At 42.1% G+C, this 25,789-nt stretch overlaps 1 protein-coding gene across 14 annotated transcripts in view; it reads left to right on the top strand.

Annotated features, from left to right (window-relative positions):
• Nucleotides 1–25,789, top strand: part of SYTL2 (synaptotagmin like 2) — a 125,025-nt gene that overhangs the window by 41,480 nt on the left and 57,756 nt on the right. For all 14 annotated transcript variants that reach the window (XM_038005391.2, XM_073020057.1, XM_008020415.3 and 11 more), the window contains exon 2: nucleotides 16,780–17,270. In XM_038005391.2, coding sequence (XP_037861319.2) covers nucleotides 17,170–17,270 — 101 coding nt within the window. In that variant the 5' untranslated portion in view covers nucleotides 16,780–17,169. The remainder of the gene's footprint in view (nucleotides 1–16,779; nucleotides 17,271–25,789) is intronic.

Genomic DNA, 25,789 nt, shown 5'->3' with positions numbered 1-25,789 from the left:
TCAGCCTGGTCAACATGGTGAAACCCATCCCTACTAAAAATACAAAAATTTGCCAGGTGTGGTGGCACATGCCTGTAATTCCAGCTACTCCAGACACTGGGGTGGGAGAATCACTCGAACCCAGGAGGTGGAGGCTGGAATGTGCCGAGATTGCACCACTGTACTCTAGCCTGGATGACAGAGTGGGACTCCGTCTCTAAATAAATAAATAAATGGGGGATTATGATGATACTTATTCCTACCTGCTTTAGCTACTACCTTCTAAGAAGAGTTGTGAAGAGTGCATGTGCTACAGTACAGTGTAAACCCCATTGTACAAATGGGAGCTGGTATTATTGCTGTGGGCCAATATCTTCTTCACAACAGGAACCAGGTCTTAGGACTTAATAGTTGTACCCATTGTGCCTAGCTTAATCCCAAGCAGGATACTGTCATTAAGGAAGGAGGGAGGGAGGGACAGAAAAAAGAAAAGAAAGATTTTTGTTAGGTTTTATACCCTATTTTCCTAATTATCATTCTCTCCTTCACTGTAGCGATGTCTTACGAAAAGTGTTTAGTTTCTAAAAAGGCTTTGCACTGGGCAGCAGGGTGACATTTTTCTCCAATAGTCTGCCTATTCATCTCTTTTTCCCTAAGCTAGCTTGTTGATAGTGTTGGCGTTCATTTTGTCATTTGATTTTATATCCATAAGAAAAAAAAAAAAGGAAGGCAGCTGACAGATCAGAGTCCAAATGCCTCATTTTACAGGTGGAGTCACCCAGAGAGATGAGTGAAACAAAGAGTTTTGGTTTTTAGTAACAGAGTGAAGACCAGAACCCAGATCTTCAACTGCACCTCTCGGCAGGGCACAGGCTGACCCTAACTTATGAAGTACCAGTGATCATTTGTGCCTGCTTTTGGAGGGGTTTAAGATTTGATTAATACTATAAAGCTCTTGCCCAGATCAATGCAAGGATTTTGTTGTTTATGAGGGTATAGGAGAAATAGATTTGCTGATACTATAACATCATACTTTCTGCCTGCTCTCCACACTTTATTTATATAAGCTTCTAAATTGGGATCACGTAAAGAATAAAACTTCCTTTGTAACCGATCTCATTTCACATCAAGTTTAACAACATTCTATCTTGCAAAGCTCGGTATTTGGGGTGCGTCGGGGTTTGAGGGAAACCCCAGCTCCTGTTTGCATCTTTGGGTTCCTTTGCAGGGCACTATGTACCTGCACCTTTCTTCCCCCTTTTCTGCTTCTCTTCCTGTTATGTCAGAACTTTGGAGATAGGTAGACCTAAGTTCAAATCCCAACTGTTGCTTAGAAGCAATATGAATTTAATGAAGTCCCTTAAGATCCATGAACTTCAGTTTCCTCGTTGGTAAAATGCAGATGATGGTGACTACTTTGCTGGTTTGCATTATGGTGTAGAGAAAATGTGTGTAAAGATTTGAAAAGGTATTGGAGAAAGATTAAATGCCATTTCCTTCTCTAATTCTTTAATAAAATTCAAGTCCTACCAATTGATTGCATTAATTTAGTTTTTTATTTCTTATAATACATGCATATAACTTTTAATGTTATTAGTAGTGAACAAGGCTTTTTGGTTTTCTATGTAATATCACATTTTTCCTTGCTGCCTTTCATCTGAATTTCCAGGACTTGAGAATTTTCAGAAAGTTTAGTGTATAATTTATTCCTTCTAGAGATTTTCCTTCCTTTTGGTAAAAGAAGAAAACCACATAGCGGGACATCATTTCTAACTTTGAATTGCCTTTTTAAGAACTATGGTTTAGTTGGTTTAAAGAGAGGTTTCTCAGGGACAAATTTAATATATATTTTCAACTCTGCAGAGATTACATTACAAATTTGAATAGCTATATATTTTTTCCTAATAAGGCAAAGGCTTAGATATAGTTTACTTTCTTTTTTGAATAGAGAAAACATTTATTGAAAAAATACATTTATGGTCTTTTGGAATACCACTATAAAATGAATGTGGTACTTTGATGGAATTTGGAACAATATCACCAAACATTGAGTGGCAGGCACAGGTTGGGTGTTGGAAAATATAGAGGAGATGAACATGGTGTCTCCTCCTTCCAAGAGAGCTCAGGCTGATAAAGGAGAAACTGATAAGGAAACAGACAGTTGCTATATAATGCCGAGTCCTGTGAGACCAAAGAGGAGGAGACTCTAACTCCACTATCAGGAAGGGACTAGACTCATCTTCCGAAAGGAGGTGACACCTGGACTCTGTCTTGAAAGATGACTAGGAATTTAAGAAGCTGGAAAAAGACCTTGCGGGCAAAAGGAGCTGCATGTTCCAAAGACAGAGGTGTGAAAGGTAAGTTTAAAGAACTTCAAGGTACCGTGTAGGAAGAAATGGAAAGGAAGTCAGGGTGTAGATATGGAGGGGCTAATGTAACCCTGAGTGGTCTGAATTTTATCCTGAAGACAGTGAAGCCATTCACTGTACCTCCCAGGGAGTCTTACACCGGCAGAAGACCTTAGAGGTCAGAATTGAGCCCTCTTATTTTTGCAGATGTGGAAACCGAGACCAAGGAAAGGGAAGTGAAACCCTCATGGCCATACAGGGAATTAGTGGCTGATAACCTATGTCTTTTATACAGTGGAAAGTAGGGAGCCGGGAACCTTCCCAAGGACATTTCAGTGTTGACCTTATGAAGGCAGATTCTCATAGGAACATTTGGCCAAGGATTTATCATGGGGAATGCATGGTTTGGGCTAATGACCCCAGCATGCCTTTTGCATATTATTTCCTTTAAAGGAAAGGCCATCACTAGCAAGAAATGCTCTTTGGCTATTTTTAGGCTGTGTGGTAGGGGGAATTAGTGGAATTCCTAAGGTTAGCTCCAGCTGTTTTTCTCCAAAAGGCCAGCTGAATATTTTATGAAATTTGTTCATTAGGGCTTTTATCCTTCTGTGAGGCATTGTACTGTGTCTGAGCTCAGGCTAGCCTGAGATATAAGTAAGGGGACAAAACTGGGGCGGGGCTGGTTGCTGTCCATTTTGATATTTAATGTTAAATGGAGTTTTAGATATGGTTGGTCATTCTGCCTTCGTACACATAGTGAAGTTCCTTCTGGAATATGACAACTGTCATGAAGGATGACTGGATTTTGCAGATTCAGAGACATAATGCCTGGGCAGAGTTGGTACTGACTGATTGGTGTAACTACCATGTAATAGCACCTTTTACTCATTAATATCACCTTATAGGACTTCATAGATAGCAAGTCAGATATTCCTTAAGACTTCTTCAATGGGAGCATGCTTGTGGCTATTTGTTATCTACAAGTAGAATACTACTTCCTATTGTGTCTCAGGAACTATATATCTGAAGGCAGGTGAAGTAAAAGGATTCTTCATTTCTTCTAGACTGTACTATGAACCTTTCCTTTTACCTAAATTTATGGGTATCTGCTCAGAGATCATGCTATGTTAGGAGAATGGATCAGCTGGGCACGTGCCTATAATCCCAGCACTTTGGGAGACCAAGGTGAGTGGCTGGAGCTCAGGAGTTCGAGACCAGCCTGGGCAACATGATGAAACCTTGTCTCTACCAAAAAATAAAAAAATTAGCCAGGTGTGGTGTCGTGTGCCTGTAGGCCCAGCTGCTTGGGAGGCTGAGATGGGAGGATCACTTAAGCCCAGGAGGCGGAGTTTGCAGTGATCTGAGATTGTGCCACTGCACTCTAGCCTGGGTGACAGAGCAAGATCCTGTCTCAAAAAAAAAAAAAAAGTGTAAATATAATTGTATAATGTTTTGCACTTTATAAAATGTCTTTCCGTACATGGTCTCATCAGCTCCCTGTAGTGATTCAGCAAAGAGGGTAGGCAGTGGTTAGTCTGAATTTTAGAGATGAGCAAACTAAGGCTCAAGCAAATGCTGTCTGTGGTCACCAAGCTAGTGAGTGAGTTATTAGATTTCAAACCAGATCTTGTGACTTTAAATCTTACATTGTTTTTCCTTCATGAAACTGCCAACTAGACTGAGGAAAAAGGGCCAGTTTCTCCTATAGCATAAAAGTGGTTCAAGGAATGCCTTGAAAGCAAGGGAATTCTGTTGCATATACAACCAAAGAATGAAGGAGAATCCACAGCATGGGGTGTCTAAACAGGATGGAATAAATGTGAGCTTTGCCCCCCAAGCTCTGAAACAACAGTTGTCTGAGCTAGAACTCAGTGACATTTAACTAACAGTATGTAACTTATGCTAGTGAAAGAAATACTAATTTATTACTTTATTACTGTTGGTTGGGATGAATAGTTGTTTACATTCATTTACATTCATTAACCAAAGACAGTGAGTCTTGCCAAGTTTCCATTTTAAGAATTGTATTGAACACTGATGATCACAAAGAGATCCAGTGTGCTTCTCCCCTGCTCTCTGAAGTGTGTAAAGATGGAGCACACCCTGCGCTTGACTGTATGGCAGATTTACCTGAATGTGTGTTCAGAGTTCTGAGCTAATGAATCTGGGAATGGCCAACCTGGAGATCTATTCCTTATCTATGAGGAATGTCTGAGTCCCCAACTGTCCTGTGAAATGAGGTCCTTTCTTTTGGGTTAAATGATGGTTGCCAGGTGGAGGTTGTTAGGGGAAGGGTGCTAAGTGAAAATGCTATACAAACTGTGTGTTTTTGCAAGTGGTTGTGATTCTCCTGCCCAGCCTACCACCACGGGCCTGTGTGGTTATTCTGTCCAGCCTGCTGCCACTGGACTCTCTCCCCTGCATATAAGCCCCTGATAAAACCTCATGTTTCATTTGCAGGCTTTGGGTCTCTTCTTCAGCCTCTTAAACTGGGTGCCATCCTTGTTGGAGTCAATAGGGGTCTGGCACAACTCAGAGATGGACTCAGAGATGAATAAAGTAACACTGTGTCCTCAGACTGTGTATTAATTTTCTATTACTGCTGTGATGAACTTAGGGGCTTAAGACAACACAAACTTATACAGTTCTAGAAGTCAGAAGTCTGAAATGGATCTTACAGGCTAAAATCAAGAGATCAACAGAGTTGAGTTCCTTCAGGAGGCTCTAGGGGAGGATCTGTTTCCTTGCCTTTTCCAGCTGCTACAGGCTGCCTGCATTCCTTGGCTCATGGCGCCTTCCTCCATCTTCAAAACACATCACTCCAACATTTTCATCCTCATATCTCGTCTCTCTCCTTCTGACTATCCTAATTCCTTCTTATAAGGACCTTGTGATTATATTGGGCCTCATTAGATAATCTAGGATAATCTCCTCACAAGATTCTTAACAATGGTATCTACAAAGTTTCTTTTACCATGTAATGCAGCATATCTTCAGGTTCCAGGGATTAGGATGTGGACATCTTTGGAGGACCATTATTCTGCCTATCATAGAATTAATATATTTATGGAAGATGACTTGTCAAACTTTTTTGTACAGCCCTTTTTTTTGGCCTTTTCTATATTCCATTGAATTGTTTTGCTTTTTTTCTTTCTGATCTTTTTTCCTCTTCTTCATTTACTCAATAAATGAGGCACTTGCTGTATGCCAGGTACCCTGCTATGTGCTACAGACACAGGATACCAAAGCCTTTCTGCCTACTGCTGGAGGAAGCTAGAGGAGGGCTGTTACTGCAGAACCAGAGACCAAGATATCAAACTCTTGGCTTTTGATTCTCTGAAGTTGGGGTCCAGGACTAAGATGGAAAAATTTAAGGGAATTCTTGTGTTTGAAGAATGAGATCCTTTCACCCAACTTTTCTCCTACCAATACCACATCTCAAATTTAGAAGATTTAAAAAACTCTCCTCAAAGGTCTCTGCAGTGGGGGGTGGGAGTGTGTGTGCTTGCAGAAACCAAGAATTTGACTCATTCTTAAAATGGTGTGGGAGGTTAGAGGATAGGAAACAGTCTAGTGAGGTAAATAGAAAAGGTAGCAGCAGTAATACTCCAACCTTATAATGGCATGGAAAGGTGATTGAGTTAGTGAAATGTTGGGGATTTATTTATTGTCATTAGGTGTTTATGGAGCACTTATTGTGTCCCAGGCCATTTTACTTACAATATAATGTCATCCTCATGGTAACCCTGTAAGGTAGATCTGTTTTGCTGCCCATGTTGAATAGATGAAGAAACAAATGAGAGTCATTAGGGAAACTGCCAAAGAACTAATAGATTCATCCACTTCCAATTATCTTTTGACTCCAAAGCTACAAGTGCATTCTACTATATGACAACACCACTTCTACTGGGGGTATAGAAAATGAATATGGCAGACATTATTTACCTGTATCAGTTTCAAAATCAGTGTCTCTTTAGAGGATGGAGAGGATCGAGAAAGATCTTGCACACAGTAGGGGCTTGATGCATCTTTAATGGGGCAATTTGGCCTGACCAGATGGAATTGAGCAGGTCTGGGACTAGGGTGAGACAGGTAAAGTGCCTAGAGCACAAAGTCTTTGGAGACAAGGTCATGCAAGTGCTGATGCTCCCTGACGTGAGTGTCTTTTTAATTATGTGCCCCGGGTGTCTTACTCTTAAGGAGACACTCATTCTCAGAGTGCTGCAGGTGCAGAGTGCTGAGCTCACATGACCTTGCCTCTTTATGTTTTGTGCTCTGGGTGCCTTGCTTGCTTCACCTATAGGTCCTGGATTTGAGCAGAAACTAGAAGTGGGAGAGAACTGGTTAAATTGTTTTAATTCTGGCTGCCTATTACAACCATCTAGGCACCATTCTGAAAAATATCCTAGGTGGGAGTCTCACCCCAGGCCATTTAAATAAGAATTGTTGTGGGGAGAGGGAGGATGAAGAGACCTGGGCATTGGTGTTTTTAGAAAAATCTTTTCAGATGATGCTAATGTATAGCCAGTTTTTGTAACGCCCGAGTTAGTACATTTGGGGAGAGTCCCTCATTCCCAGTCTGGTTAGGAATGTACATGATTGTACCAAAAGTGAGGCTTTCTCACTTTGAGCCTTTCTGTGGTCCTTTTAAAGTCTGAGCTGGCGATAGCTACAGTTCAGTTAACTTTATGATCCTGAGTTTAATTCCAGCCTAGTTAATAAATCAGCTAGTTCTTCCACTCCTTTCCTTTGAATTTGAAACCTAGAAAATAATTAAATCTGGTATTCATCTGTAATTTGGGCTGTTATCAGTGTTTGGCTTTCAGGGGTGCTGTGAAATGCAGCCCAAACCATTTACTAGCCAGTTTGCAAATCCTTATTTATGTTGAAATTGTATATGTCCTAGAGGGTAAAGGAGATCTCTGCATGTCCTAGCTCCAGCGTTAGGCAGTTGTGTGACCTTAAGCAATTGCTCTACGACCTTTTTCATCACAGATTCCTCATCCACACAAAGAATTGGTTATGACTCTATGATTTGACTGTTAATTTATTTCATGTGTTTTCTCTTGTAACAGCTGAAAACAATTGATATACAAATGTGCATGTTTAACTTTGACTAATTGCTGTGCTCCATCCAGTCATCAGCCATTTCTGACGTATTGGGAATCCTTTATAATTGTGATTCCCAAAGTTGGCCAAGCATCCACATCATGTGGGAACATTTTAGAAAATGCAGATTCCTGAACATCAGCTCTAAAGAGTTTGGTTCAGTAAGCCTTGAGCAATGTCTGGGAATCTGCTGCTGATCAGCCAGATTTGAATACTGCTGGCTGTTGAGGCAATCATGAATATAATGAAAGTGATGGCACTCCCAATTTAGATGTCACTATAGAGTGTGCTGTTGACAGAGATCGTACTTCTCTTCAAAGAAGCCTGGCTCCCCAAGAGTACATTAAATCCTCTGCTTAAAAGTTTTATAGCCCACTGCCCTTCTGCTCTGTGGGACTTCTTGGGCTTGTTCGGTATGTGCCCTCCTTTCCAGAATCTAAACTCTCTGAGGGAGGGGACTGCATACATTATCAGAACTTTTGGTGCATACAAATTACCCGCTTCCAGAATGAGATCTGGGACTGGGGTGGATGCTGCCATTCCAAGGAGAAAGGTTTCTCTCTGGTATTTTGAACTTAGGCAAGCCTCTTGGTGCTTCACAAGCTGTGTAGTTAATAAAAGCCCATGGATATATAGTGGCTTTTGCAGCAGCTCCCTGCAATATCAGAACTCTTTTCTATGTGGCTTAAAGTCCTTCGTGATGTTATTAAAGATAAGTCACCCCTTTTGTAGACTGCCATCTCTCTTCTACATATGATTTGAATTTTCAGCCCAGGTATGAAGTTTAAAATGAACTTTCAGTGGCCCATTTCCTCAGATCCTTTCTTTCTTGACTGTTTTTGTTTCTTAGAATCCTGATCAAGAAAATATAGATTAAAAGGGTGGTTCTAGCACATTTATCAAAACTGGCAAGCATGAAAAATTCAGGTTCAAATTCCCCCCCTTGACACTTAAGGCCTCTTGGGGTCCAACCTTGGTCACTTGCCCCTTTACACCCTGTACTCCAGTTACCAGCCTTCTTTTTGAACACCTTTATGGTTTCAGGGTCCAGTGCTCTTGCCCAGAATGCCCACCTCCTTCTGTAATGCAGCATTCAAGGCTCCCCTCATTTTATCTCCTTCCTAAATCTCTGTGGCCTACCTGACACTTGGTGTGTGCCTCCTTTATCTGTAGCTGACATACTTGTATTATGGTTAGTTGTGTGTGATGCTGTCTCCTCACACAGCCCATTATCTTGCCCTTGGTTGGGGCTTGGTTAGCATATTTTATTCCTGTGGGTATTGTAAGGTTAAACCTGTGGCCTAGCAATTGCAGAAAATGAGCTTTTCAGAAATCCAGGGATGATATTGTTAGGTTTGAATATGAGATTAAGGAGCAGGGGGAACTGTCAGATAAGGTAGTCATTCTACCCATCTTTCCCTCTTCATTCATAATTTGAGACCACCAAGCCAGTTTCCAGAAGATACTAGCTGTCTGCTACTCAGCCTGGACCTGGAGGAGACGGATGAAGTAGAAAAATGGCTTCCATCTTTGGAAGAATCTTCACAAAAGTGAAAGCTTTGTATTTTGAGATGACTGTCCGTTTTTAATTTTCAGTTGCTCTATAAAAAATGGCAAGTGCCAGGCACAGTAGCTCACACCTGTAATCCCAGCACTTTGGGAGGCTGAGGCGGGCAGTTCACAAGGTCAGGAGTTTGAGACCAGCCTGGGCAACGTGGTGAAACCCCGTCTCTGCTAAACATACAAAAATTAGCTTGGCATGGTGGCAGGTGACTATAATCCCAGCTACTCGGGAGACTGAGGCAGGAAAATCATTTGAACCTGGGAGGCGGAGGTTGCAGTGAGCAGAGATCACACCATTGCACTCATTGCACTCCCGCCTGGGTGATAGGGTGAGACTCCGTCTCAAAAAAAAAAAAAAAAAAAAAAAAAAAAAAAAAAAAAAGACAACCTATTATTGGATAGCTTATCCTTTCTTATTCTATCTATATCCTTTCATTTGTTCACTTCTTTATAAAGAAGTTCATTTTATTTGTTCATTCAGCTATTATTTTTTAAGAGGCTACCTTGAACCAGTCACAAGACAATGCCTTCCTCTCAAGAAGCCCCGTTTAAGCAACACATTACACTGAGTAATTTATGTGTTTTTAAAAAATAGAGCACTGAAAGCTCTGACTATACAGAAACAAAATATTCATGTAGCATTGTTACCCAATTGTGCGTGGACAAAGTTTGCTTTTCATATAAACACATTTCTGTGTACGCATATTACAAAACATTTTGATTGGGCTTAAGCATATAAAATGTAGGTTCTTTTAGTAATAGTTTCTGGTTCGAGGGATTGATACCATTCTAAGAGGCTAGTAGGCGTGTATAAATACCTGCATGGTGACACAGATGCCTTTTTTCCCCTCTATCTCATGCTTGTCCTCTTTTCCATGTCTATCCATAAATCAAACCCAAAGGGCCTGATCATTTTCTAATTCCTAACAAGTTGTCGTCCTTAGAAGAGCATGCCATGCCTTGAGGGCTGATGCATGTTGCCCGTGAGAAATGACAAAGTCAAATGTACAGAGGGAGGAACAGCAGGGTGAAAAGAGAACTGTCTAGGAATCAGGAAACTTGAGTTCTAGTCTCATCTTTGCCCCTAACCAGCTGTGTGATCTCTCTGAGAAATAGGGGACTAGTGATGCAGTGAAAGATGAAAAATAGTGGCTTCAGAATCTTAAGCCTTGGGTTCAAATCACATTCTGGTTGAGTGGCCTTAGTCAAGTTATTTAACTTGAGCCCCAGTGTTCTCATCCATGGGATGTGGAGAATACCTACCTGCATGGTGGTCAGAGTGGTTAAACTGAAATATGTGTAAAGGGCTTAGCACCACCTGCTCATTTTTTCAGTCTGGAGAGAAATGACCAAGATCATGAGAAGCTTAGAAAACATGTGAGGAACAGTTGAGGGAACAACGAAGTTTTTCTTCCCCTCAACTAAGAAGAGGTGGGGAGAGCATGACATCTTTTTTGTAAACTATTATGCGCAAGGGAGAATAAATTAAATGTGGTTCAAGAGGACAGGGTAAAATGGAGCCAATGGGAAGAACTTAGGGGCAAGTCCAACCACGTGAGCCTGAGAAGCAGAGCAGCCCAGCTGTGCAGTTAGCAGCTTTGGGCGTGGATGTCCTGGCAGTGTGATCTGATGATCACTGGGCTGGTACACTGGAGGGAAATCTTTCTGCTGAGAGGTAGGTGAGCAAAGACTCTCTGATTGATGCTGCTGTGATCCTAGGAAGTTTACAAAGCATTTAGTTTTATGCATGATGGTTTCGTAAGTGTTCTGGTGAGATGAGCCTTCCTGTTGATCAGGGCCTTTTTGTCTGGTGGCATTCTCCCCGACTCAAGCATATTTGTTACTGCTCTTCTGTTGCTGCCCAGATTTTTTTTTTTTTTTTTGAAGCCTTCATTCTTGATGTCATGGGACTGTCAGAACAATTTGCCTCTCTTCTGAAATCCTTATCATGTGAGAGTCACCACTTATGTAAGTTTTACACTTCTTCCCTGGGTGATCTGTATAGGCTTTGGTACAACAACCCTGTCTGGGAAAGGAGAAGATGCTATCTGTGCTATCTGGGCCCCTCCTTGCAGCAGAGCCTGCTGGGAAGGAAATTTTGTTGTTAATTAGACTTTAACCTGGGATTAGAATTTTAATTGGAGTTAGGGTCAGAAGCCCAGATCCACTCTTTGTTGCCATCAAAGGCAAGCACAACTATTTGGGGCCTTAGTTTTTCTCTCCAGCTTAACTTTTGGACAATTGACAAGAAGAGTATTGGCATTCATAGATGTGGCATGGCAAGGCTGACACATGGAAAAAATGAATTAAGCACAGTTCACATTTGGAGTCCTCCAACTTCTCTTTGTGCTGCTGTTTCTACCGCTGCTCCTTATCCTTCTTTGTCCTCTGCAGTGTCCTGAATTCTCACCAGAGCCTCACAGTAATCTCCACAAGGAAGAGAATATACCCATCATATGCATGAGATAATCAAGACTTAGAGAAGTCATTCAACTTAGTCAAACCACAGAATGATGTGAAAGATCTAGAGCTGGAACACATTGAATAATATGGACCTAGTTTTTCATTTATGGACCCTAGAGCTACGTTCATGTTCAGGGGGAAATGGAAGCTCAATCACCTTCCACCTGTTTTCATAATTTTTTTTTTTTCATGAATCCTTGAGTGCCTAGTAGAGGCAAGACAGTGGCAAGAGCTGGGGATACAAATCACTGTGAGACACAGACCTTGCTCATAAACTGGCAAGAGACAAACATGAGTAGGTAGCGATTTGAGACCGTGTGATGAGTACTGTGACTGACGAAGTCAGATTCTAATTGAGCACATAGGAGGGGCTTAGAGGGGTTAGGGAAGACTTTTGTGCAGTAAGTGACATGTAACTTGAGACCTAACAGGTATTAACAGGGAAATGGTGTTCCAGGATGAAGGAACAGCACGTACAAAAGCCTGAAGGCAAGAAGAACTGGAAAATTTCACAATGGCTGGAGCCTAAGGAAAAGAGCTTGGAGAGTAAAGCAGGTGGTAGTTCGTGGAGAGTCCTACAGACCACTTAAGGATTTTGAGTTTTAGTCAATGGTCAGTGGGAAGTTGGTGAAGGATTTTAAGCCTGAGTATGTGGCTTGGTCAGAACTGGGTTTTAGAAAAATGACTCAGCATCATGCTGAATGGAGGATGGGTAGGAGAGGCTGAACCCAAGGAAAACTTGCTGCAGGAGCTCCTCCTGTGAACACATCAGTAGTATTTGTGAACAATAGATGTATTCACTCCTACCCTCCCTTTCTTACTGAGGTTATTGTGAGGCTCTGGTGAGAATGCAAGACACTGTAGTGGCCAAAATTCATCCCTCACAATTTAGTGTTGAGGTTGCCCCCATTCTGACTGCCAGCTCTAGGCTGGTGAGTCCCTTATGCTTAAGCAGAGAATGAGGGTCCACAGAGAGAGGGGTTTTGTTCTGCCTCGCTGATTGGAGGAATCTGTGGAGAGGAGAATTAAATGAGATGTCAACGTTGAGTTGGCTTATTCTGACACAACCATCAGCAAATGCCAGTCAGACATAAGCTTGGTGGCGAATGCCCCCCTCAGCCTCACTCTCCTCGTGTGAAAAACACAGATAAGACCTACCTTGGGCTGGGTGCAGTGGCTCATGCCTGTAATCCCAACACTTTGAGAGGCCGAGGCCGGTAGATCACTTGAAGCCAGGAGTTCAAGACCAGCCTGGACAATGTGGCAAAGCTGCAACTCTACCAAAAATACAAAAATTAAGTGGGCATGGTGGTGGGTACCTGTAATTCCAGCTACTTCAGAGGCTGAGGCATGAGAATTGTTTAAACCCAGGAGGTGGAAGTTGCAGTGAGCTGAGATTGTGTCACTGTACTACAGCCTGGGCAACAGACCCAGACCCTGTCTCAATAAATAAGACCTACCTCAGAGTGTCTTTGTGAGGATTCCATGAGATGTACGTACAGCGCCACACGTGTAAAAGGGAGCAAGTAAATGTTTGCTGCCTTTTTGTCTGGCTTTCCTTAATGCTGCTTCATCTCAGAATAAAAGCCAGAAGTCTTAATGTCCTCCCAAGGCCTAATACAGTCCGACGTGTGTCCTTTCCGGCCTCCTCTCCTCCTGCTCTCCTGGGGCACTCTGGTGTACCAGCGCTGACCGCCTTGCCATTTCTTGAATGTGCCAGATATTTCCCACCGCAGGACCCTGGGATGTCTGCATGGCTTGTTTCCTCATTGCTGTCACATTTTTGTTCAAATATCACCTTCTCAATGAGGCCTACTCTAACCACTCTCTTTAAAATTCCAACTCTCCCTGAGTTATTACTCTCCTCTCTTCCCTTTTTTTTTTTTTTTGAGACGGAGTCTCGCTCTGTGGCTCAGGCTGGAGTGCAGTGGCCGGATCTCAGCTCACTGCAAGCTCCGCCTCCCAGGTTCACGCCATTCTCCTGCCTCAGCCTCCGGAGTAGCTGGGACTACAGGCGCCCGGCACCTCGCCCGACTAGTTTTTTGTATTTTTTAGTAGAGACGGGGTTTCACCGTGTTAGCCAGGATGGTCTCGATCTTCTGACCTCGTGATCCACCCGTCTCGGCCTCCCAAAGTGCTGGGATTACAGGCTTGAGCCACCGCGCCCGGCCCTCCCTTCCCTTTTTTGTTTTCCTCCATAGTTCTCATCGCCTTCCAATGTGTTATAATTTATTTGATATTCAAAAACTTATTTTATTTTTATTATTTAGTTTGATCATCGTTTCCATCTATTGGCATATGAACTCCACAAAGGCGGGAAGTTTTTCTATCTTGTTCCCTTGCTGCACCTCCAGTGCTTAGAATAGTGCCAGGCCCTCAATAAATCTTTGTCAAGTGAGTGAGGGAAACGTTCGATTAGCTCCCATGCTGGACGTCGTCCAGAATATTAGGAGTTGGGTGAGCACCTCATACTGAAGAGTCTTGATTGCCCTCTGAGGGCTCTCCTACAGTTTGGCTGGGCACTGACTCCTGCCTACCCAATTAAAAGGAAAGGGTTCCAGCCGCTCACTCCTTTGTAAAGTGGGAACATTGCCCTTTGCCTCACTGACAGTCTATTTTAAGGGAGAAATTTTAACCCTTAGAGGCTTTGACACAGAAGCACTAGTTAGCTTGTATTCTACTTGAAGGTGTGGAAGCCAACGTTGCCCATTTCAGCAACCCTGCCAGTTACCACTGCTAGACGACTTAAGTTTTTTTGTTGTTGTTGTTTTCTTCCTGTCCACCACTCCTTGAATTTAAAGTCTCACATTGAACCAACCAAATGGCAGTGTAAGGCCTCATTGGCAACCTGGGTCCCAGAATGTGGCCTAAATCTATTTGCTTGCCAGCCTTTGAGATCTAAGGAAGTTACTGCACATGAAAGAAAGGAAGGAATTAAGATAACTGTCTTCTGGTGATATTGTATATTTGGATCAGGTTCATTTATTCATTTGCTCATTTGTTTATTTGTTCATATTCAGAGACTCACAGTCAAGTAGGAGAGACTGAGAGTAGATCATCACAGCAGTCGATGTGTATTTGGAGGAGAAAGATTTTGTATTAGCAGGTTCCTGCTTACGAGTGTCATATAACAACTCCCAAACCTCAGTGGCTTCCAACAACAAATATTTAGTTTTTTCTTTTATATCTATAGGTCAGAGGGGATTCCTGCTTCAGGGGGGTCACTTTCAGGTCTGTCCTTGTATCTCTTTCTGGAACCCAGGATGAAGAGGCAATGGATAATTGGGACAAGCTCTTCTCATGGCATGTGGCAGGAGTACAAGAAGCCAGGTCAAACCACAGAAGCACATTTACAGCCTATGCTTGTACCACATTTGCTAACATTCCATTGGCCAAAGCGAGTCACAGGCCAAGCTCAACATTAGGAGGGTAGGGATGAATTCTTTGCTTACTCTAGTGGGAACATGATAGTATAGTTCTGTTACAAGGAGGGAGTGAAGAGTTAGGAATAATCATTGAATCTGCTGCAGCTTTAACTAGGGGTATGGAAGTTATGGAAGGCTTCATGGAGGTGGTAACTTTGATCTGTCTTGAAGGGTAAGTAGTTTTCAAGATGAACAAGCAGGTTTCATATGCAAGCACATGCAAATTAAAATAAAATAAAGTAAGGTCTTAATATTTATTTGAGTAATTACTGTGGGCAGTATGCAAAGAGCTAGAGGAAATTAAAACAAAGGTCGTTAGATTCCCTGTCAATGAAGCCCAAACTTCATGGGGGGAGATCAGAAAGAGACATAATACAAAAGAAACATATTACTAAATATAGTCTTATTCAGCTGGATGGAACAAAAGTGTAAACTCAGAGAGGAAGCTAGAATATATTTTTAGTAGCTATTTTTGGTACAGAATGCAAGACATGTGCTCTTTTTATATTCATTATTCCATTTAATCCTTACAATCTGTGAGGAACAACCTAATGTCAAGTACAAATGAGAAAACAGCTTCACAGTGGTTGGTAACTTGCCCAATTACTTACAGCTAGCAAGTGGTAGAAGGATAACTTCTCAGTAATTCTTTTTTTCAAGTAATTAATTTTTATGAATTTTATTCACTAGTATACCTACTCTTTTATTCTTAAGCGGGGCTGCTTTAACGTTTTATTTTATTTTATTTATTTATTTATTTTGATAAGGAGTCTCACTCTGTAGCCCAGGCTGGAGTGCAGTGGTGCGATCTCGGCTCACTGCAACCTCCGCCTCCTGGGTTCAAGCGATTCTCCGGCCTCAGCCTCCTGAATAGCTGGGATTACAGGCATGTGCCACCACGCCCAGCTAATTTTTGTATTTTTTAGTAGAGATGAGGTTTCACCATGTTGGTCAGGCTGGTCTTGAACTCCTAATGACCTCAGGTGATCCATCTGCCTTGGCCTCCCAAAGTGCTAGGATTACAGGCATGAGCCACTGTGCCCGGCCTGCTTTAAAATTTACTAAAGGTTTTTAGTGTGTATATGCAGCACTGCACTTGTTAAAAGTGCCCCAACCTTGAGTAGATCACGTCCGAATTTCTGTAGGGCTGTCATTCTTCAGTTCTCACTTCCTTCCCATTACATATGTATTGAAGATGCCTCAAAGAAAATGGGATTCTTGCGCATTGTGCAACTGAAAAATCCTTGCTTTGGATGGTAAAGTGTTTTGAAATTTTGCCTCTTCCTTTCCCCCAGTTTATATATACACACAGGTAGGTGTTTTTCCCCTGAGAAATGAAGGCAGACAAGCTTGTTAGGTTCCTTTAGGCCCAGAAAAGGTTAGCAGTGGGACTGGATGAAGAATAACAATTCTCACTCTTCTGCACACTATCTCTACCTAATAGTAGTTCTCCTCTTATTATGGAGCTCATATATGGTACAGTGGAATGTTCCTACTTGTAAAGAGGTGAGCATTAAAAATTTTTATTTCTAATTTCTTGCTTGACCACTGGAATCACATATCCCTGATCTTACTGACCTTCAACATGACTTTTTAGCCTAGCATCCCCAGAGTTTGCAGAGAGAGAATCAGTTCTTTTTGAAACCATTCTTTACTCAGGTGGATCGTTAAACATTGACAGGCATTTTTGTGTGTTCTCCATCTTGGCAGTCTGGAATTGGGTTGAAGCATGTTTCATGACCCATTTACCATTTGCTCAGGAAGCCGGCTGAACAGGTTTCCTTGATCTCAGAGACCATCTCGCATGGCCATTTAAAAATCTTGTAGTAATGAATAGTGCTTATAGGAACTACCTCTCACTGTCTGGTGTTTGCTGTCTCATGATTCCCCAGGTAGGTGATGCTCTGATGCTGCCCCCCCTTGTGAACTGATGACGGGTACAGAGAGAGAATAAACTGCGTCTAAGACGGAACCAGAGAAAGAGTGTGCTGGGAGTCACCATAGGAACAAGCGACCTGTCTGGCAAGGAATACAGCATCCTTCTGAGAGCCTCTTCTCAACATTATCCCACAGACCAAGACTTCCTTGTGGGAAAGAACACTTAGGATCTTGCTATCAGCTGCCCTAAACTTTTGCTGAGCCAAAATAAGACTTTTGCTGCAGAATTGAACAAGATATTTCATTTTTGTGTCTTTTAATCTTCCTGGTTGCAGTCTTAGTTATTCAGCCCTGAGAATTTTGAGTCACATTTGTTGCTATTATTTTTGCATGCACTTTTCAAAATGATTGACTTAAGCTTCCTGACTGAAGAGGAACAAGAGGCCATCATGAAGGTTTTGCAACGGGATGCTGCTCTGAAGAGGGCCGAAGAAGAGAGAGTCAGGTAAGAGGCCAGAGAAGCCCTTGGGCATGAGGGAAGGAAGAGGCAGTCTGTACGAAAATAGGACACTGGGTTTTCTTTCTCAACCGTAAGTGGTAGTTCTGACTCGGAGACTGAATTTATGGATTCCAATTTTAGGTTCACTTCCTGGACAAAACACTTTTCCTCTTGGTGCCTCTTAATTTATCCTACTGGACTCCTACCAGAAATAGGGTCTTGATTAAAAACTTAACTAAATTCCTTTAACTTATTAAATACTGTGATAAAAATGAAATGTATACAACCACATACATCTACATTCATGGGTGTGTGTGTATATTTCTATAAAAAATTTTTTCTTAAAAAAACTGGATCTACTTCTTTTTAACTGAATCATGAACCAAATTAGAATTTTAAAAACTTTTTAGAATTTTGAAAAGAAAAGTAGCTCACATTTCTGCATGCTTTCAGAAATGTTGGAATTGGTTTTAATGGCACAATTGAAAGTATTCTCTGAGCCAATTTTTCATTTGTCTTGGGTCACATAAAGAGGAGTGGCAAGTTTGATACACTATTCTTGTTGGGTGGAACCCAAATGTTGCATGTCAATATTCCTACCACTTTCATTCACCTTTGCGGTCGAACAAGCACTAGGCCAGAATGCTGAAGAACTTGACTTTATCCAGGCCCTGCCATTTACTGCCTGTGTAATCTTGGGCTTTGAAGGCAGTGACAGGCTTCCTGAATGTAAGTTAGTAGTATTAATTTTATGATTCTCACCCCAGGAGTTATCTGAAAGGAGCATAAGATATGTTCTTACTTCCTGGGACACAAGACCATGAATAATGGCTTTATTTTTACCATTTCCATATTTTGACACTGATTTAACATGGATGATTTATAAAAGAACATGCTAAAATTCACTTCAAACACTACAGAATGTCTGATTATGACTACTAAAATAACTTCTATATAGACAGTATTTAACAAGTTGCAAAGGACTTAACATGCCCATTATTTTTTATGAACTCACATACTGTTTTGCAGTTGGTGGGTGGAGTGGGATATAATTACCCCATTTGATGTGTGAGGAAGTTGACTTGCCCAATATCACACAACTGGTAGGTGTCAGAAGTGAGAATCAAATCCCAGTCTTAGGTACTCATTTGTTAGCTCCACTTCCTCTGCCTGAGAAAACAATGACAGACAGGCTATCCCAGGACCTGGCAATGGAGGAAGGGGCTGGCTGTCATGGTATGAAGTAGGACACTGAGCTATGATGACAAGCAGTGGCTGTAGGTAGTGGGGAATCATGCTGTTCCTCAAAGGTACCTTGCAATGCTCCACACACCTGGATGGGGCTCTGCTGTGCCTTCTTTGCAGATGGTGTGCCTTGAACAGTGTCCCCAGGAGAGATGAAGGATTGTCACTAACCCAGGCATTAGAGCCTCTCGGTAGCATTAATCCTCTACCCATTCACAGTTTATAAGGCCCTATTATGAATGTTATCCTCTTATGTTCCTCACAGCTACCCTGGCATTTGTCTAAGCAGGGACTATTGTACCCATTTAGGAGTAAAGGCAGGAGGTGGGGGAGCATAGAGAAAACATTGATTCTTTAAGCATAAGCGGAAATGGAATTTCCTTTATCCTCTCAAAAGAAAAGATTGGGAGAGGACTTAGAAAACAGTAGAGCTGGGACTGCACTGCCTCCCTCTTTCTACCTCAGGATGTGGGCCCGTGCGTTTTGGAGAGTTGCAAGTACCTTTGATTCCTTCTGCTCAGGAGGTGTTATTTATGGTTTGCAATTCTCCCCCTCTAGATAGTCAGGTTACAGGGAGAAAGCCTCCTTTCATTCCCTCCCTCCCTTCTATCTTTTCCTGGCACCTGGGATTCCAAACTGCTAAGTCTTGCCTGTAGTTCTGATTCTGTATGAATAGAGTGAAGGTGTTTCTTGGGCACTTGCATTGGTTGATGAAAATATCCTAAAAAAATGCAAAGTTCTGCCTGAAACTGGGCCTTGTAAGAGCTGTGAGTGTGTACCTTCTGGCATCAGCCAATCTACAACTTCAGCGAAAATGGTGTGAGTCCCTTCCTAGTGTTGGTGTTGCAGACGCTCCTTCTGTCTGTTGTTTCTGAAGGTGCCCCAGCAGCTGCCACTGGTGCTGCCTTTGTGTTTTGCTTTTGTGAATAAATGACAGGAAGAAGGTTTGGATTGATGAAAGCCCTGGTGTGAGTCAAACCCTCCCTACCATCACTTTCCCAATGGACTTTCTAGTTAGGCACCATGCACCTCATGTAGACTTGGCCATGGGGAGTTTCAGGACCCTGGAGCTGGGGAGCAGTGACAGTGCGCAGATAGATGGCAGACCTATGGCTTGTTGACCTTGAAAAAGGCCCAACTCATAGCCTGACTCCCTCTTTGCTTTAGGCCTGAAGGGACTTGTGGGGATGATTTGGAGGTTGTTCTGCTCCTGGGATGGTGGAACCAGAACTGGATCTCTGAAAATGTTACTCTACAGGCTTTTGTTTGTCAGCGCCTTTTCCATTCCATTGCTGTTTGTCTTTGCCTCTTCCACCAGAGTTATAGCCTAATAACTCTGAAAGTTTTTTTTTGTTGTTGTTGTTCCATATCAGTCATTTTACAGAAAAAGAATTTTAAAGCCCAGAAAGGGTAAATGACTTGCCCAGGTCCACACAGCAAGTCAGTGCCAAAGCCGTGATGAGAAAAGCTGTTGGACCAGTGCTTTTCCCTCTGCTCTATTCTGCTCATCATTGTTATTCTTTCAGAAAGGAACAGCAAGGGTTTCATCATGACGTAAAGAACTCTGCTGCATGGAACTGGAGATGAAACTGACATGCGTTTGCATCTCATTCCTACCACTAATGAACTGTGTTTCACTGGGCAAGTTATTTAACCTCTCTGAGCCTCAACTCAGAGTGGGCATGATCATAATACTACATTTAAATTTGAAAGATTAAAGTCAGGATTAAGTAAAATAATTTTTAGGAAGTGAGAGATAGGGAGAGATTTGGTAAAAGATACAAAATTACAGTGACCTGATCACTATATGTTATGTATATCAAAACATCACTGTTTCCTCATGAATATATATAATTATTATTTGTTAATTAAATTAAAAATAATTTTTAGTCTTCCTGGCACATAATATGTGATAGTTCATTTTAATTCCTTTATTCACACCACTCTACCTATACCTCCAGACAGGGACAGGAGATTCTAGTTAGTAAACTGACTCCTTAGAAGGAAATTACTCCTAAAACTCTTAATTATTTAATGTAGTAGAACTTAATTGAGCACCTGTGAAGTACAAGGAACTGCTCTGGGCAATGATATGAAGAGAATTCTAGGGTGATTGAAAACATGGCCCCAGCTCTCAAGGAATTTACTATCTAATGACCTTTATCCATTGAATGGATTTTCAGTTGCAAATTTAAAATCTCAGTTTTGTTTCCCTAACATGACTTTACAATGCCCCAGTCCTTCTAGGTGTTATTCAGCTTAGAAACACGTTATATAATTACATCAACCCAATCAAAACATCATTAGAAAGGCCAATTTATTACTAAAGTTTAGAATTTTCTTTTAAATACTAATGTTTTATAGACTTTGGAGTATAATTCTCCCGTAGCCACGAGGACATCACTAATGGATATATCACTGTTGCCCACAAGACCAGATACCACTTTAGAATCTTTTTCAGTATGGCTCTAGATGAGATCTGGCATTCAAATGGAAATATTGCCATTCCTAATATATCCAGTGCTTTGACTTGTTCACAACCAAGCTCATTCAAGATACTTTGGATACGATTTAGTTTATATGTTGCTTCCCATCTCTTTATTTATTTTTAATTTTTTTATAAAAGATTTTCTCTGTGTCACCCAGGCTGGAGTACAGTGAGGCAATCATAGCTCACTGCAGCCTTGAACTCCTGGGCTCAAGTGATCCTCCTGTCTCCCAAGTAGCTAAAACCACACGTATGTACTACCACATCCAGCTAATTAAAAAAAAGGTTTTGTTACCTCTCATCTTGATTTCATGGATAGGAAAAATGAGTGTTGCACAGAGACATATCCAGTTCCTAAATCACTTGGTCTGTTCATGGTAGAACATGGTCTTGTACCCAAGGAAATAGTCACTGGGGTGTCTCTGGGGTACAGCTGAGATGATAACGGTTCCAGATCACTGTTGCTACCACACTGTCTTTTATGCTGCTCCACTACCTATTAGCCATAAGTACTGGACCCAGTTACTACCATGTATTGCTACACAGCCTGCTTCCCTAGCTCCCATGTGGAGACATTTCACAGACTAGCAGTGAAGGAGACATTAGGGTGGATTCTTTCTTTCTCTTCCACCCCTGTCCTGTGTTTTGTCTCTTGCTGCCCTGCCCCACCTTTAAGGAAACATAACCATACATACACATATGTAATTTTAGTCTTTTATGGTTTGAAAATCACATACTCAAAAGGTGGCATTTCCTGTGCTTTGCGTCACACTGCCAGCAGGAAATTGCTGTTCATGTCTGTCTGTACGCCACTGCATCCCCCACCCCCATATACACACAACCACATCTACGGCGATGGGTGTTTTTGCAGTAGATATGATCTCAACCGCCACCACATCTTATGATTCTCAGCTGCCTCCTTAGACCTAGTTGTTTTTCTTTTTCTTTTTTTTTAAATGAAGGCAGTTGTCATTGAAGAACTAATTTCCAGGACCTCTCATGGTGTTTTTCTGTCAAAGCAAAGGGGAAAGGAACCAATATTTGTCAGGGACTGTACATGGATCTTCACATGGATTTTCCTGTTTCATCTTCAAAACAGTATAGCTGAATCCACTTAACAGATGAGGAGATAGGGTTGAAGAGGGTAACTGCCCTGCAGGATTGAAGCCTTGCTGATCCAACGTCAAAGCCTGTGCACTTTCCTTACACTGTGCTGCCTCTCAGCAGACTGCAGAGACCTATGATATGTCATGTAAAAGATGTATATTTCTTGTTTTCCACTGTAAGGAAGTTTTGCCGTTTGTTTTCCATGTGTTGGTTTTCAGATTCTTCATCAAAGATTGAGTTCCTTGGGAGAAAGAGTGAAGTGTGACAGCCATCTTAGAAACCAAAATCATGTTTGGCTCTCTGAGGCAGGACTGGGTAGTAGAAAGTGTGTTGGCTGGGAGTCAGGCTGGCTTCTGCTGCCAGCTCTGTGTGACCTTGGGCAAGCCTCTTAACTTCTCTGGGCCGCTATCATTTTATCTAGAAAGTGAGGCCATTTGTAACTATCTAAGAATACACTGGGCAAGATGAAAAAAGAAAGGCTGGAGAATGGACCAGTTAACCTATCTGTCCAGCAGCTGTCCACAGTTGACTAGATACTATTAACCAGGTCCTGCAGATGATGTTCGAGCTTTGGCTAGTTCTGTTGAGTAGCTGGAAGCTGAGGTGTACATAAGTGAGCACAAGGAGTAAAGGGGTAGGCTGAGGGCAAAGGTGTTGAATCCAGCCCAGAGGGCATTTCTGCTCTTCTGGCTTTCCTTTGTAAGTGCTCACACTCTTGGCATGAAAAGGAGTTGACATTGGCAGTTAGGGGTGTTGTTAGAATTTTTAATGTCCAATTCCAAGCAGATGACTGGTATGGGAATTAATGAGTCAGTGAACAAATAACCAGACAGGGCTTAGATATGGCTTTTAGCATACAGAAGAGGTAAAATAGCCATCTTTTGCAATGGGTGAAATTCTATGAACAACATGGTGAAATTGTAAGGATGAAATGATAAGAGGCATGTTAAGTGTCAGATGTGTGGTTCAGCACAAAGCAGATACTGTGTGCTAGCTGAAGGAATGGGAGAATGAATGAGAGAATGACCAGGACATCCTGTCTGGGAGGCCAGCAGGCCAGTGTACTTTCTGGATTGAGTGCTCTTCTTCAGCCCTCACTTCTGCCCACCTGCCCACCGGTGTTTACTGAGCATCTTCTCTCTGCTTAACTCTCTGCTAAACATAACGTGTGTGTGTGTGGAGAGGATGGTAAAGGATAAATGTCAGTTCCAAGAAATTTACCCATTTCTCTCTTCATCTAGATGGTACAATAATTAGAGAATCAAATGCTCATTTGATTGATGTAATTAGAGTTCAGAAAAAATGAGAGATGAACATGGGCTGGAAAACGAGAATTTTTTTTTTTTTTTGAGATGGAGTCTCTCTCGATCTCCCAGGCTGGAGTGCAGTGGCGCGATCTCAGCTCACTGCAAGCTCCGCCTCCCGGGTTCACGCCATTCTCCTGCCTCAGCCTCCCGAGTAGCTGGGACTACAGGTGCCCACCACCACGCCCAGCTAATATTTTGAAGTTTTTTGTAGAGACGGGGTTTCACCGTGTAAACGAGGATGGTCTCGATCTCCTGACCTCGTGATCCGCCCGCCTTGGCCTCCCAAAGTGCTGGGATTACAGGCGTGAGCCACCGTGCCCAGCCGAAAATGAGAAGATTTTAACAGCAATACTAGATAGTGGGATTTTAAAAATCTACGTCTTTACAAAACTTAAACTTTGATGTTATACATATGGATTTATCTATGAAATATTACTAGTGACTAAGATAGAAATAGAAGTTGATTATTAAACCTAGTAGTGACAGTCATGTTAGGAAATATGTAAGTGGCACTTAACTATATTTGAAAGAGTTTCCTGTTCTTTTGCCACTTTAAAACAAGTGAGCCAGAAACCCTTTCCTTACTATAATGGCTACCAGCCTTTGTAGGGGCCATGTGTTTCAGGGAGTTGACACACAACCTGTGCTCATTGTGCATTGATCACGGGTTTATAGACAGTCATTTAGGCAGGAACAGATCAAGAGTTGCACAAGAATCCCCACAAAGTACATTTTAGTTGAAAAACAAAAAGAAACAATCTTATGAAAAGAAATTGGGTGGTGTTCTGCTATAAGGGTTTGTGGCCTCCTTCAACAAGAATGCTGACCAACACCACATTTCATGATGTTTTTTCCTGTTCTGATGAGAGATGAGCATGTCCTGCTGCATCAGGAGGAGACACCATCATTTTGACTAGATCTAAGGTTCACTTAATCTCAGCAGTGACAGGATCTTCTTGATCTCTTGCCTGACTCAGACAGGATGGCTGCTGAGCATTTATTTATTCTTTGATTTATTCACTCAACAGTTATTGGGTATCAGCTCTGTTCCAGGCTCCGTGCTAGGTGCTGGCATTACAAAGGTGACTAAGACATAGTCCTCACCTTCAAGGAATTTGCAAAGTCCACAGATTAGTGAGTACAACACATGTGCAAACAGATCATTGGAATGTGATATAGTAAGGGCTGAAGTGGAGGTGCTGTGCGAACATGGAAAAGGAGAAACTAATAACTGTGCCCTCCTGAGTTAGGGAAGGCTTCCCAGTGAGGCAGTGTTTGAGCTGGATCTGAAGGATGAGGAGCAATGGGCTGGACAGAGAAGTGAGGGAAAGACATCCCATGAAACTTCACATTAATTGGCCTTGTACCAAGATCTAGGCAGTACTAAGTACTTTCAGTTAAACATCTCAATCATCTCAGAAGTCCTGGAGGATAGGTCTTATTTTCCCTGATCCTTAAAAACAAGGAGACTGAAGCTTAGAGGAGTTCGATAAACTGCCCAAGATCCCATCTAGGAAGGGTCGGAACCGAGATTTGGATGTAATTTGGGGAGCCTTGAAAACCCAGAGTCTTTCTGCCACAACTTCCTGCCTCTGTCATCTACAGAGGTCACAGAAGAGTATTGGAGAATAGTAAGAAGCCGAGCATGCTGGCAAGTGGGGTATGGGCATTAGTGTTGGAAAAATGAATATGAAAAGGTAACCTGAAGCCTTTTTAGGTGGTCAGGAGCCTCATCTGATATTCCTCCACTCTTCAAGAACTGAATAAACACCCCCTATTTTCCAGACACTACACAAAGATGTATTGAGTACAGACCCTGCCCCCAGGAACTCACTGACCAGGGAGAAGTAGAAGAACTTCTCCATTCTGGAACTGAACTCAAACTTGGTCCTTTTGGGAGGAGAAAGCAAAGGTTCACCAACAGTCCAGCAGTTGTTTGCTCTGCTGCAAACCTTAGGCAGTGTCAAACCATTAGGAATATTTAATAAAAACCATGATCTCATTGCTGACTGAGAACTATGAAGTGATGACGCTCTCCCTCTCATGGTTTGTAGATGGCCTGTCATGACAAGGAGAGGAAGTTCCTGTAAGAGTTTACTCTGGGTGGAAGGACACTCTCCAGGCACGCTTGGGAGAGAGGAGACATTCTTGCTAGACCTGGAATAACTGCTCCCCCTCTTTTTCCCACTCCCAGGTGTGCCTGTGTGCAACCCTTACATGCAGCGCTGCTACCACCTTGGCCCATTCACATTCTCTGCCTGAAACACTTTGATTTGCTAATTGAGGAAGAGTGCATATTAGTTTGAATGACTATCTTAAAACTCTCTTGGATTTATGTAGCACTTTATCTTCCAAGAGTATAGTGTTCCCTTACAGCT

Source organism: Chlorocebus sabaeus, chromosome 1 (assembly GCF_047675955.1).
Source record: "Chlorocebus sabaeus isolate Y175 chromosome 1, mChlSab1.0.hap1, whole genome shotgun sequence".
Taxonomy (NCBI): domain Eukaryota; kingdom Metazoa; phylum Chordata; class Mammalia; order Primates; family Cercopithecidae; genus Chlorocebus; species Chlorocebus sabaeus.
This window is presented reverse-complemented; position numbering and strand designations above follow the sequence as displayed.